Genomic DNA, 12,945 nt, shown 5'->3' with positions numbered 1-12,945 from the left:
GTCGGTAATTAAATGTACTTATGTAGGGAGAAGAAAATTATCAGTAGATATAAAAAATATAGTACAGGATACTGAAAGCAATTTTTTTAAACAAGAAATATATATTTTTTAATTATAAGGTCATAGGTACTTTAACTAGATATAATAAATAAAGTACAGGATACTCAAAACATTTTTTTTAAAATAAATATATATTTTTTATTATATGGATGACCTTATAATTTAAAAAAAATATACCTTTGAAGGTAATTTAACTTTAACTATGCTAAGGTAAGCCTATTCATATTCAATTATTTCATGACTAAAAGCGTCACAAGCACAATATAATAATATATAAATGAAAAATCTATCATATTAAAGTTCCTCCCTTAAAAGCTGTAGTCAATAAAAATCATGAGCCTTCCACTAACATCTCTGTCTTTATTTAACTTATGAATACGGCTAAAAATATTAAATCCATTATTACCATCAAACTCTTATTAACAAAGCAATAAAGTCGATATTGCAATATTTTTACGATACCTTAAAATGGCGTTCTTATCTCGTGAACCATTTTATGTGACCCCTATTATCGTTCTTATTTTCTTTTCTCAACCTCAACATTTATAGAGAGAGAAGGGATAGAAAGTTCATGTTACATTGGTTGCATTCACAAAAGCTAAAAAGCCACCCCTACCCGCCCCTTTTACCAACCACTCCCTATCAAGTCAGTTCAAATCCAACCTTCGTAGGGAACGCACGTATCACGTCGCACTTGAATTTCGAACGTATAGACAATGACAGTTAAGTGAGTAGCTCATGTGTATAATGTACCCAACGGAAAATATAAAACATGGACTAAAAATAAATCCGTTTATAAAGGAAAATATGTTGAAAACTATTCAGAATCTGTGCTATAATAACACAAATGTAAACAATTTTAACATGTCATCGCCGTTTTTGGTTGACAATATTTTGCATCAACAAAAATCGGTGATACATAATCAATATTTGAACCAATTGGAGTTCCTACAACGTTCCAATTTCGAAAGATCCAGAGAGAATTCACCAGATATAGAGGAGAGTAAAATGCCTGAACCAGACGACGACAGGAACGAGGAAACCGTAGACAAAGTAGACGACGACGATTCTAAAAGCGATGAAGGTTTTGTCAAGCACGAGGTGTATTACAACGATTATTATCGTAATGAAGATCGCGAGAAAGAGGTTTTGAATATTCCAAATTTGAATCGCCGCTGTCATTGTGGTTCATTCGACTGCCCGCCGTTTTCCTGTAAAAAATCTGGCATCAGGCGTTTAGAAGAGCTAGAAAAAAGGTTCAATTTAAATAATTATCAAGATAACTCCGACGAGGACGTTAGAGAAAAGACTGAGGACATGGTAAAAAGTTGTGATGATTATAATGAACAGAAAAAACCGCTTTTGAAGTTTAGTGTCAGTGCCATACTTGGGGAAGACACGATGAAAACTAATGTCAATGGTAAGTTCTTTCTTCTTTTTCTTGCTCGAAACGTTACCAGCTGGATTGTCTCAAGGTCCACCTAGATGGGATTGATAAACGCTATTCACATACTAACAATTTCATCGACCAAAGAGTACATAAATTGACCGGATTTAAGTTCAAGCCACGAATTAAGTTCGGTGCAGTTGTTGTGTCAATAAGTTCAGATATATATTAAATGAAACACTTTGTTTGAGGCTAGGTAACGAATGGCTTTAATTGTTTAATATATAAGCATGACTAAGATGACATTAGGGGTAGTGGAGTTGCGACGCTGGTTTAACAAAAAACTAACTTGACTTATTGAAGAGTTCGTGAATCTAAGTGACTCTTATGTTATTGGACATTATCGGAAACGTGTGCGATTATTGTTTACATTTTGTTTCATTTTGTTGCTTTTATTATCAACTATAATATACATGTTACTTTTGTAACTAATGTTAGGTTACAACATATGCTAAAAGACAACATTCCAAAAACAAATTTAAAATGTTCACGGTATACGGCGTCGTATAGTTGCAGCCAAGTAAGACAAAATAAATAAATTTAAATACCCTCCAAATCCCTCTAAATTATCGACACTGCAGAGGGTAGTAGGTATGTGTAACCCGCAATGTTCGTGGGTGTTATCACTTAAAGTTGTATTGACAGTCCCAACTTAACATGTGATTTGTTACACTTTTAAAAGCCCTCGTTTTTATAATATATATAAAAACGAGTAATATATATTTATAATCAGAAAACAAAGTATATATCGATTCTTAACCTGCATAGTAAGAATAATTAAAATGGATAAATAGAAAATTAAAACAAATTTTCAAGGTTTAGTCCCTGTGGCAGTGTGTTTGATGCTGGTATTTTCTCGCTGTATTGCGATACGTACTCGTTAAGCGAGGAGAGCTGGTTCACCAGTACTATCTACCACTTTAATCTTGAATACCTTATATATGTATGAGTTCTATAATCGGCCAACAAATTGTTATGTATAGATCAATGATCAGATCTTCCGCGTTCAATAGTTTTTGACTTATGAATCTTATAAGTATGAGATATTCTAATAGAGTTAAGAAAATATTCAGAAACGAGACTTCTAATTCGGACTTCTGTATGTCCAAAATATATCCAAACTTGACACACGGAGTCAGTCACAATTGGACAATTCAATCGTTACCGCAATATCTTTGACAGCTTTCCGACTGGAGTAGAACATACTTGTTAATGTTATGATTATATTAAGCTTTTGTGTTGTTGTCTGATAGAGTAACTTTAAAGACACGTAACGTTATCGGATGTGGTGATATATAATTGCTTCCTGTCATTATTAAATTCGAAAATATTGTATTAAAATATATTTAATGACAATACAATATTCTTCACCTATATAGTATAATAATGTATAATGGATAAATAGGAAACTAAAATAAATTTATAAAGTTTTGGTCCCTGTGTCTGTGTGTTTATTGCTGGTATTAGATATTTTACAAAGTAGTTTTACATATTCTTTATGACGTAAGGATATTGTTGTATCTGTGTATTACCCGGTGATAACAGAAATACAATTTGTAACATGCATAATCCAGAAAACAATGTTGGGTTTTTGTTCTATTGTTAGTCTGAGCACAGATTATAATGCACTACACTAACTTACCTTTCTTGTCATGTTGACAACTGTACACATTATAGTGTGACAGTTGATACTTAAACGAAAAAAAGAAAATAATTTATGACAGCCGGCTTTACTTTAAAAGTTCGATAACAATCTAATAGTTATATATAGCCGTTAATTATTGTAACGAATAATTTCACTAATATGGTTTATTTATTAAGACGTTACAGACATACATAAATACAATTAAAATAATTAAATGAAAAGGAGGGATACAAAAATAGATAAGGTGAGGGCACGAAATTCAAAACTACATAAGAAATATTAAGAAAACACTTTTTTAAACGGATTGAAGCTATGTATTATTATTAGAGGACACCGTGAGTCATTTCTGCAAAAACCCGTCATTTAGTCGATATCAACTCCGGGGAAATAAATACAGATAACACAACTTTCTCTACAGCTGTGATACTTTTGACATTCAACACCTTTTGTCTTAGTCCCCGTGACCACGCACGCTGTAAAGCACGCGAAACGTCGGAAAATTTTAAATTATTTAAATAATTATAAGTTTATAATAATAATACATAGCTTCAATCCGTTTAAAAAAGTGTTTTCTTAATGTGTAAAACCTATGTTAACTAATCCAAAACTATGTACATAAGAAATAGTTATTTAAATATAACTAATGGATCTAAGCAAAGCAATTAAAGCATGTAAACCGTGAAGGTTATCCATGAGTTATGAGTAACATAGACTATTATTTACAAAATATCCAGACGCTTCAGGCCGCTAGTGTAAAATGTGGTCTTTTTCATTTTCCATTATATTTTTAAAATACATTAAAAAAGATTTTATATTCCTAATAACTATTATGAAAACCTATGTAATTGACTAAATTTTTGTGAATTTTGAAAAAAAAGCCATCTAAATGCTAGATGCATGTAATGTTGTAATTATATAGAGTTTTTTAGCAACAACTACATGTTGTCGCTAAAAGATTATTGTTTAATAATGAATCAATCGCTTTGATACACTTATTCTAATCAGACATTATCGTCATTTAATACATATTCGTATATGTAGTCATCCTGAGAATTCTCGACAAGAACAGGTTTATTGCATCGGCTATCTATGGCGCGTCAATGCTTCAATTGGTTTGTGACGTTTTACGTGCAATTTTAATGGTTTGATTGTTATAATGTTATAGTTTATATAGGCCTTAGTATATATGTTAATGATTTAAATATGTTCGACGTCCCGGTGGACAGAAAAACTGTGTACAGTTTGTGTTTCCACCACACCAACTTCCTTTATATTAAGATCATTTATATAATAAATGAAATAAATGAAAATATTACATGACAAAAAAACTACGGCGCACCTTTTGATCTGATATCTGTCGGTACTATTTATTATATGCGTAATAAATATAACTAATGTACAGTATGTACAATTTTCTTAACCTTCATAGTAATAATAAAAAGAATTTAAAATTAATAAAAACAAAATTGAAAGAGTTTCGTATCTTTAGTAGTGTACCTTTAACGCTGGCAACATTTTGTCGCTGTATTGCGATACTTATTCGTTGAGCGAGAAAAGCACCAGCTCTGGAGTCAACTTTTTACTAAGCGCCTGTGCTCTTGAATCCCACGGCCCAAGAGTCTCTACTCCAAAGGGAAATTTAAGTTGGAGGAAAGACTCTTATATTTGCTCCGCTTAGGCTAAACTTTCCAATATGGACCGTCGATTTAAATGGCCATATTTTTTTTGTAGATAGTACTCACTAAAAGAAAGAGTTTTGCAAAGTTTTAGGTTGCGCAAACTTACGGTTTATGAGATACATTCTTTAAACTTTTCATACAAATTGGTAAATAACACGCCATTACAAAATATATTTGACAAATAATTGATGTCAAACGATTGTAGGGTTCCGATTATTTTGAAAATATCGATAATAAACCAGGTATTGACAATAAACTTTCTAATATGGATCATCGATTTGAATGCCCATATTTTTTTTTGAAGAATTTTAATAAATCATTTGGATGCAAACGAAGAACTACTAACTGCGATTAAATATGTATATAATATATAATAAATTAATTTCATTGTTTGTAACTTTCTGTATTATCTAAATCTTACTACAATTAAGTGTTTACTTACTTATTTAATATCCAAACAGTACCCAAAACCGAATCAGAGCACCCAACTATCCACGTGGTATTGTCTGCCCTACCCCTAGAGTGTATATAAAGCGGAAGCGCGCAGGAAGAGCAGCCCTCACCCGCTGTAACAAAGCACAGACATGGACCAGCCTTAGCCGCTACGGCTTGCATACAATGCCTGTCCTTTGGTACGTAAGGGTGGAGGGGCTGCATTTCCCGTAGCGCCGGAGCAGTCCAAAAACCAATTATTATCTATTGTTCGGTTAGGTTAGGTTAGTATATTAATATTTTTTTAATAACTGTTTTTAGCGCGTGAAAATGGTTGGGGGTTATTATTCTAAAACTTTAAAGTTCAAAAATTAGAAAATAATCGGTAGAAAAAGACGATTTTTCATGCTAAAAATAATCGATTTATTAAAAAAAACGATTTTTTATGCAGAATGTCACATCTCTTATAACCAATAAAAAAGTAGAAGATGTACGGTTTGTTTACGAATTTGAATACATTACACAAAATTTTTAATCATTTTTTTTAATACTTAGACGCAACTCTGTCAGCAATAATCACTTGGAAATGTTCCAATCAAGGTAAAGAGTCTATCAGTATCATAGAATTTAGGCCACGGTTTCTAAACCGTTACCATTCTAACCTCAAAACTTTAACCATGAATATCTCCATAACCATGGGGCTCCGCAGGTTGGGGATGGCATAGGATTATAGGGTAGCCCTCAAAAGGTTTTACTTCACCGTACTAGCGAGTAATAGCACATTGTAAGTCCATTGGTACGCAGCCAGGTACGAATCTACGTTGACTAAGCAAATAATCCGCTCCAACAGACTTGATAATTCTACTACATCAACTCGAATCACTTATAAACGTGAATATTAAAATATTTCAAAATTTTCAATTACTATCAGTTCCCAAATCGGTGTTAGAGCGAAGAAGAACTCAAGCGGAAAGAAACTCTTACCCACTCTTTTTAGCCAAGTTCGGGGGCTGTTAGGGGCTGCAACTTCACATTGTTTATTATTGTGAACCATGCTCTACTGGACATACTGAAACAATAATAAAATAAACGCTAAGCATCATCTCGCAGTAGTATCAGTAAAAAGCCAACCCGGCTTAAAGCCTTCCATCGTATTTTAAAAACAATTGCTCCCATAAAATTAAAATCACAATAAAAAGAGGACTATAGGAAGCTATTTGAATTTTTCAAAATTATACCTATACACGTGAAAGTGCAACTAGGATTATTAAATGAAAACTACTTTACAGAAAATTACCTCAAAACAATTAAAACTCACTATCACTATTCAACACGTAGAAAATTAAAAAACGAATTTCTATTACCCAAATACAATAACTTATATGGGAAAAAAACATTAGATTACATTATTAAAATTTAATAAACTCGCTACCAGCTACACTTCTTACTAATATAACAAGAAACAATATTAAATTTAAATTTAAAAAATATTACATAAATTATGCATAACAAATATATACGTAATTTAATACATATTCGTATATCATAACTCATCCTGAGAATTCTCGACAAGAACAGGTTTTTTGCATCGGCTATCTATGGCGCGTCAGTGTTTAGATTTGTTTATGACGTTTTACGTGCAATTTTAAATCGTTTGAATGGTTATAAATTTACAGCTTATATGTCACTGGCCTTAGTATATATATATATATATATATGTTAATGATTTTAATATTTTCCACGTCCTGGTGGATAGAAAAACTGTGTACAGTTTGTGTTTCCATCACATCAACTTCCTTTATATTAAGAACACTTATACAATAAATAAATAAAAATAATAATCTATGACTTCAAGAAAAGAGCGCAACAATTCTAACAAACACAAAGCAGTTGTCAGCCACATGGCAGTATCACTTAACATCAGGTGAATCTCCTGGTCGTTGTAAAAAGAGAAGAAAATGAGTGGTATTAAAGTCAAAATAACTGTGTATCAAAAGATTATTATATCCGCAATTAACACTCCCGCTAAGATGCAGATTCCTAGCAGAACATCTTATAGAACCATTGCTGGACTGTTGGCCGCTGGCCTCCCTATAGGCCTCAGGGTCTCGTGCCTTCCATTCTTACAAATAACAATACTAATAGATTTTTGATTGTTTGTAACTCTATACTGGGTGGTATGAAAACTTTTTTCTCATTTAGAATGAATTTCTGAGTGACAAATGGAGATTGGTAGTTTTTTTTTAATATTCTGTAATTAAATAAAGCCTGTAAGAGACAAGTATCTCATGAATAGAAGTTCTCAGTAGGAACAATTTCTTATTGTGGCCTATACCGCCTTTTTCATAGTTTTTTTTTAATAAAACAAATTATCGAGACCAAATAGACGCTACAGCTATTCCGACATCTTAATTCACTGAAACTTGCAATATGGCGTTGACTTTTTCAATAAAACGCAACATCTGGACGGACACTTAAGGTTGGGGGCGTGAAAGAGACGGCGTTACGATATAGCGATAGGTTAGAGAGAGACGGGTGTATGTGGGGGGTTCGGCGAAATTAATATGTCTTTTCTGTACATTTTCGTTCGCTTTATTATTTTATTATTGATGTTGGGATTTCTCTATTAATATGTTGGGGCTATTACGTCTTAGTGATGCTTATGTAATGTTGCGATTTTTAGAGGGTAGATAAAGAAATTATGAAATAAACCAAACATTTAAAAATTACAACGTTTTAAATGCTTAACAGTGTTATTAGTACATAGGACCTAACCGTGTTATTTATCGTAATTTTGATAATTTTATATACCTACATTAAAAAATAATGCTCGACTATAACTAAATGATGGCACTTGCCACATTTTTTTACCTGATTAAGGCACAGACACTTAGTGTATTACTTTTATACTGAAAAAATACCCTACTTTTTTAGTAAGCGAAGGACCCCTTACTACAAAAAGTTCTGAAGCTTCAATCACCACAAAATACTCCCAGGAATCAATCGAACAGTCGTCAAGATATGCAATGAAAACCACCTGCTAAAACAATCAACCTACCCTCTTTTATTTTACTCCATCGAAAACTTTCCTAAACGATCCGTTATTACCGATAAAATAACGGGTATAACGCTCCAGTAAGGTTCAAATTGGAATTCGAACGTTCCAAATACGAATTCAAGTTCAAAATAACGACTATAACGCCCCCGTAAGGTTGAAATTGGAATTCGAAATTCGAATTCGCCAATATGGCGCCCAATGACATGTTAATATGCGAGTCCGGAGCCGAAATGCATAATAAACTTGAATTTCTGTTATTTTCTTTTCTTATCGATGGGGTGGGGGTTTTTGTTATTCTGACAGTGGCAATTTAAGTAGCATAAGTACGTTACAGTGTGATATAAGTATTTAAATGTTTATATTAGATTATAGGTATTAATTGCATGGGAGCAGTGTTCCTAGTACCAAGGTGGCACTCATCCCTGAGATCCTATGTCCGAACTCTGGCTGTGCAACAATAGACTTTCTATGTGCGCATTTAACACTAATAAAAACTAAAATTTAAAATATTGAGAGGAAACCGGATAATCTAAAAATACGAAAGCGCAGACAGGTGGAGGAGGCGAATCTTGGACATTAGAAAAAACAAATATAAGCGGCCAATACCAAGGGTTGTAGGCCATTGTTTTTTATAAATGAAATAATTTTATTGTTTTATCTGTGTTTCTAAAAATTTCTTTTTTTCAAAGATTTCGCTTGTTATATAAAAAAAAATATACATATATTTCTTTTAATGTAAGATGAAAACGTTCGACCGTTTTGAGGGACACTAATGCACTGAAGCACCGATATAAACACACGTTCGAATTTCGAAACAGTAAACTGTAACACCGTTTAACACAACCGCAGACATGTTCTGAATTTAAACGATCCAATGAGCGTGCGGTCGCGATAAACGGCCGATTTTCGAATTTCGAATCATTTATGAATTTAATATTTGGCGTACGCGTAGCTTAGTGTCTAGTGATTTTAATAACTATGTATTATTAGTAAAACTTTTCGTTAGGAGAAATTAATTTTGGACTACAATTTTGCTTAGTTCCGCGCACCTGATGGCTTAGGCCACGATTTTTTATATATATTAGGAAGCAAACGAGGAGGCTCATCTGATGTTAAGATACCACCGCTCATGCACACTCTCATTGGCAGAAGGCTCGCAAGTGCGTTGCCGGCCTTTTAAGATTTGGTTTCGTACGCTGTTTTCTAGAAGAACCCTCTATATAAATTCTATAGATATATATTCTTTATTACAAATAATCTACAATTTATTAATCTACGTAGTAATTATAAAAATAATTAAAAAAATTACAAATCCTTCTAAATTCGCTTTTAATTAATTTTTAATTATTTTACTTATTACTATGTATGTTAAAAAAATATTAACAAAAAAAACGTCATATTAATGTTTATATACCTAACTATACGTGTTTAATTCTGATTAAACAGATTAACGTTTAACATTAATGTAGTGTTCACACGGCGTGAAACATAATAATGTCACAATGTCGTGAACACAAATGTTTGGTTACGAATATAGGTGGTTAAAATTACGATTTAGGTAACAAAAGTTCCCTCAGCCGGGCTTAGTGTGGTATATCGACTATACAGATCAAGCCCAGGTGCAATTTCAACCAAATTATTGGATTGTAAAACATATCTTGGATATGACAGTTGTAGAGGCAAGGGCGGTAACATAAATGTTACAATTAATTAAAATTACTAGCAGCGGATTATGTATCAGATAGACAATTAACAATGCTTTTTAAACATTGCCCAAAGCGTATTAAGATGGATAAATAGTATTCTTTTATCTTCACAACATCATCACAAGTTCGCCTCCACTGTCTTCGTCAAGCCTTTGCACCTGGGTGATGGTGGGACCCGTAATGGCCTTCATCGGTCCAGCGAGTAGTGGATCGGCCTTGAAGTGTGGGTTCCTCTGCCTATCACGATGAGTTTTTCTAGGCTTTCTAGATCTCTGCGTGTGACATGTCCAAAAAACTCAGGATGCTTCGGTAACAAAGTGTCGAAAGACGATTTTTTACTTGTAACCGTCTTAGTATGAGCACATTTTTTTCTTAGCTGTCCAGAGAATCCTTGAACAACAAAGACACATGCTTGTTCTGTTCGCGAAGAATTCGAAAGAGACTCACCTGAACAAGGTTGGTTTTAAATTGGAAAATTCTGCTGTGACCCTTGGGAATTAATAAGGGACGATAATGTTAACGGGTATTTGTCCACTTAGCATTTTGTTTAAGAAAGTAACTCCGGCTAGAGATCTTCGATTGTACGATGACATCACTTTAAATTTATTATTATATCGTAAATTTATGATGTCATGTACTGGGACCGTAGATTTACAATGTACTGTACTGGGATCGGTTCCTCGATTAAGTGACCCATAACTATAACTTTCAATAATTCCTTTTATAATCCTTCTAACTTATTTTTTGGTTTGTTTTTTATTTTGTAGTTCCTTGTTTTTTTCTCTTGTATATGTGTAAAATTTCAAAGTCATATTTTCTTGTATCGTTGCATACACGATGTTTTAGAACGTGTATGCATATATTATAAATTAATTTAGATCCGCCGCCGGTGTCTACTAATGGAACTCTTTAATCTTGAAAGCCTCAAGTCGTATTGGTTTGATAATACCTCTTCAGTTAAGCGGCGGAAAGCAAAAAGCTTGCCTTCCGAGTTACTGGAGCTGTGGACCCATTCTGAAAACTACTGCGATGTTTTTTACTACATGGACTTTGATGCAGTATTAGCGTACGACAGTGGTGTGATTTTTTCGTTTCATTATATAGCTATATATGTAAGTTAGAATAAACTAATAGTAGCTTTCAATCCCAGCTTTGTGCACCTACATTTTAATAAATACGTAATGGTATCGAAGTCTTTTATAAAACTGTAGTACATCTTGCTCTATTGTCAATAGTTTCCACAGCATACGCGACAGAATATTTGTGTTATTTTTACACACATTGAGGTCTATTAACAAGTTTTTCAAACGTTTCCCTAATTTATTTGAGTTTTCTATAGCCTAAGATAGATTCTTTATAGATGTTATAATTAAACATAATTAATTAATTAAGTTGGGCTTCTTAATTGACACTTGGTTTTACTTACTTCAAATAGTGAAATAATTTTCAAATCCAGTTCCAGTAGTTCTGAAGTCTTCAATGTATACAAACAAACAATCAAATCTTACCTAGTAGTAGATGAACCTAAAGTCGTTAAAAACGCGTCGGGAAATACTGATTCTATTTGGAATAATATTTGTGTATTTTGCTAACGTAACAACCATAATAATAAAGCCTTTTTACATGATCTATCTTGCTGTTAGACCATTATCTAACCCCTTCCAAAGTTCTCTTGCTTGTACGTTGCAATAGTCACAAGTCTCAAATCTCATACGATGTCTAATTAGTGAAATACAGTTTCCTTACCTTAACTAAACCTACCCATGGATATTGTTTTCCCTAATAAACGTGGACGTGAAAATAATTCCCCACAAAGGACCGTTTAAAAGTGAATTTTCCGATCACCGTCCCCTGCGAATCAATTATTTTCACACTTTCCCCGTAAACGCCAACAGTCTATGGTTTAACGGTTCATTAAATACCGGTTTTACTGTCGTTAGTGTTATAAATAATTGTAATAATTGCGATCTTTGATAATTGTGATTTTTTTATGTGACGTACAATTAAGAGCAGTGTTGGCCTAGTGGCTTTAGCGTGCGACTCTCATTAAATAGATCGTAGGTTCGATTCCAGCTGACCACCAATGGACTATCTTTCTGTGTCATTTAATATACGCTCGAACGGCGAAGGAAACCGAACAGACCGAAAACATTGACAGCGTATCAGGCACAGAAGGCTGATCACCTTCTTGTCTATTAGATTGACAAATGAATACAGATACATAAATCTGAAGGATTATTTATTATTAAGAGAATATTTTTACAGTTTAAATTAATAAATTTAATGACAAATACACTCCGTACATGTTACTTTGCATAAGTAAAACAAATATCTAATAACAGACCGTTAATACATAATAATAATTAGATGTATAATCTATTAATATAACAATAAAACGGCAATATTTTTCTATAATCCACAAAAAAACACACGCCATAGAATAATATTTTATTAATTCACATTTAATCTACGATAAAAGCAGGCTATAAACAGCTCACATCCCGCCCACAGATAAAAATAGCTACCAATTCACACCATAGATACTTTTTAATAACAAAGCTAATCCTCACAGCTATCATAACAGCTAATAAAATGTCCGAACAATAAATTTATAGACGGGGGTCGTAAAAAAACTATTATGTTGAGGGATTTTTGCATTGTTTGTTGAATGTTTAATATTTTATTGATCCCATTGTTGCAAAAAGGGATTGCAGTCTTGTTTTCTCAAGTGTCTTTTGCTCTTTTTAATCTGTTATTGCGTTTGTATTATCTATGGTTTTTTTAACGAGTCCATTGTGTCTTCGCGGTTTGATTTGTATTGGGTGGATGTATTTGTGGTTTTTGTGTGTTTTAAGAATGGATAATTTCACACATATAAATTGCTTTTGGAGAAATGTGTGTTATTAAGATTAACGCGG

The 12,945-nt window shown here is 32.9% G+C and overlaps 1 protein-coding gene across 1 annotated transcript in view; it reads left to right on the top strand.

The window, feature by feature from the left end:
• Positions 1-746: 746 nt before the first annotated feature.
• Positions 747-12,945, top strand: part of LOC123717364 (homeobox protein DBX1) — a 28,598-nt gene continuing 16,399 nt past the window's right edge. Inside the window, exon 1 of the mRNA XM_045673310.1 lies at positions 747-1,480. Within this exon, the coding sequence (XP_045529266.1) occupies positions 799-1,480 (682 nt within the window). The 5' untranslated portion in view covers positions 747-798. The remainder of the gene's footprint in view (positions 1,481-12,945) is intronic.

This window comes from Pieris brassicae, chromosome 12 (genome assembly GCF_905147105.1).
Source record: "Pieris brassicae chromosome 12, ilPieBrab1.1, whole genome shotgun sequence".
NCBI classification, from domain to species: domain Eukaryota; kingdom Metazoa; phylum Arthropoda; class Insecta; order Lepidoptera; family Pieridae; genus Pieris; species Pieris brassicae.
This window is presented reverse-complemented; position numbering and strand designations above follow the sequence as displayed.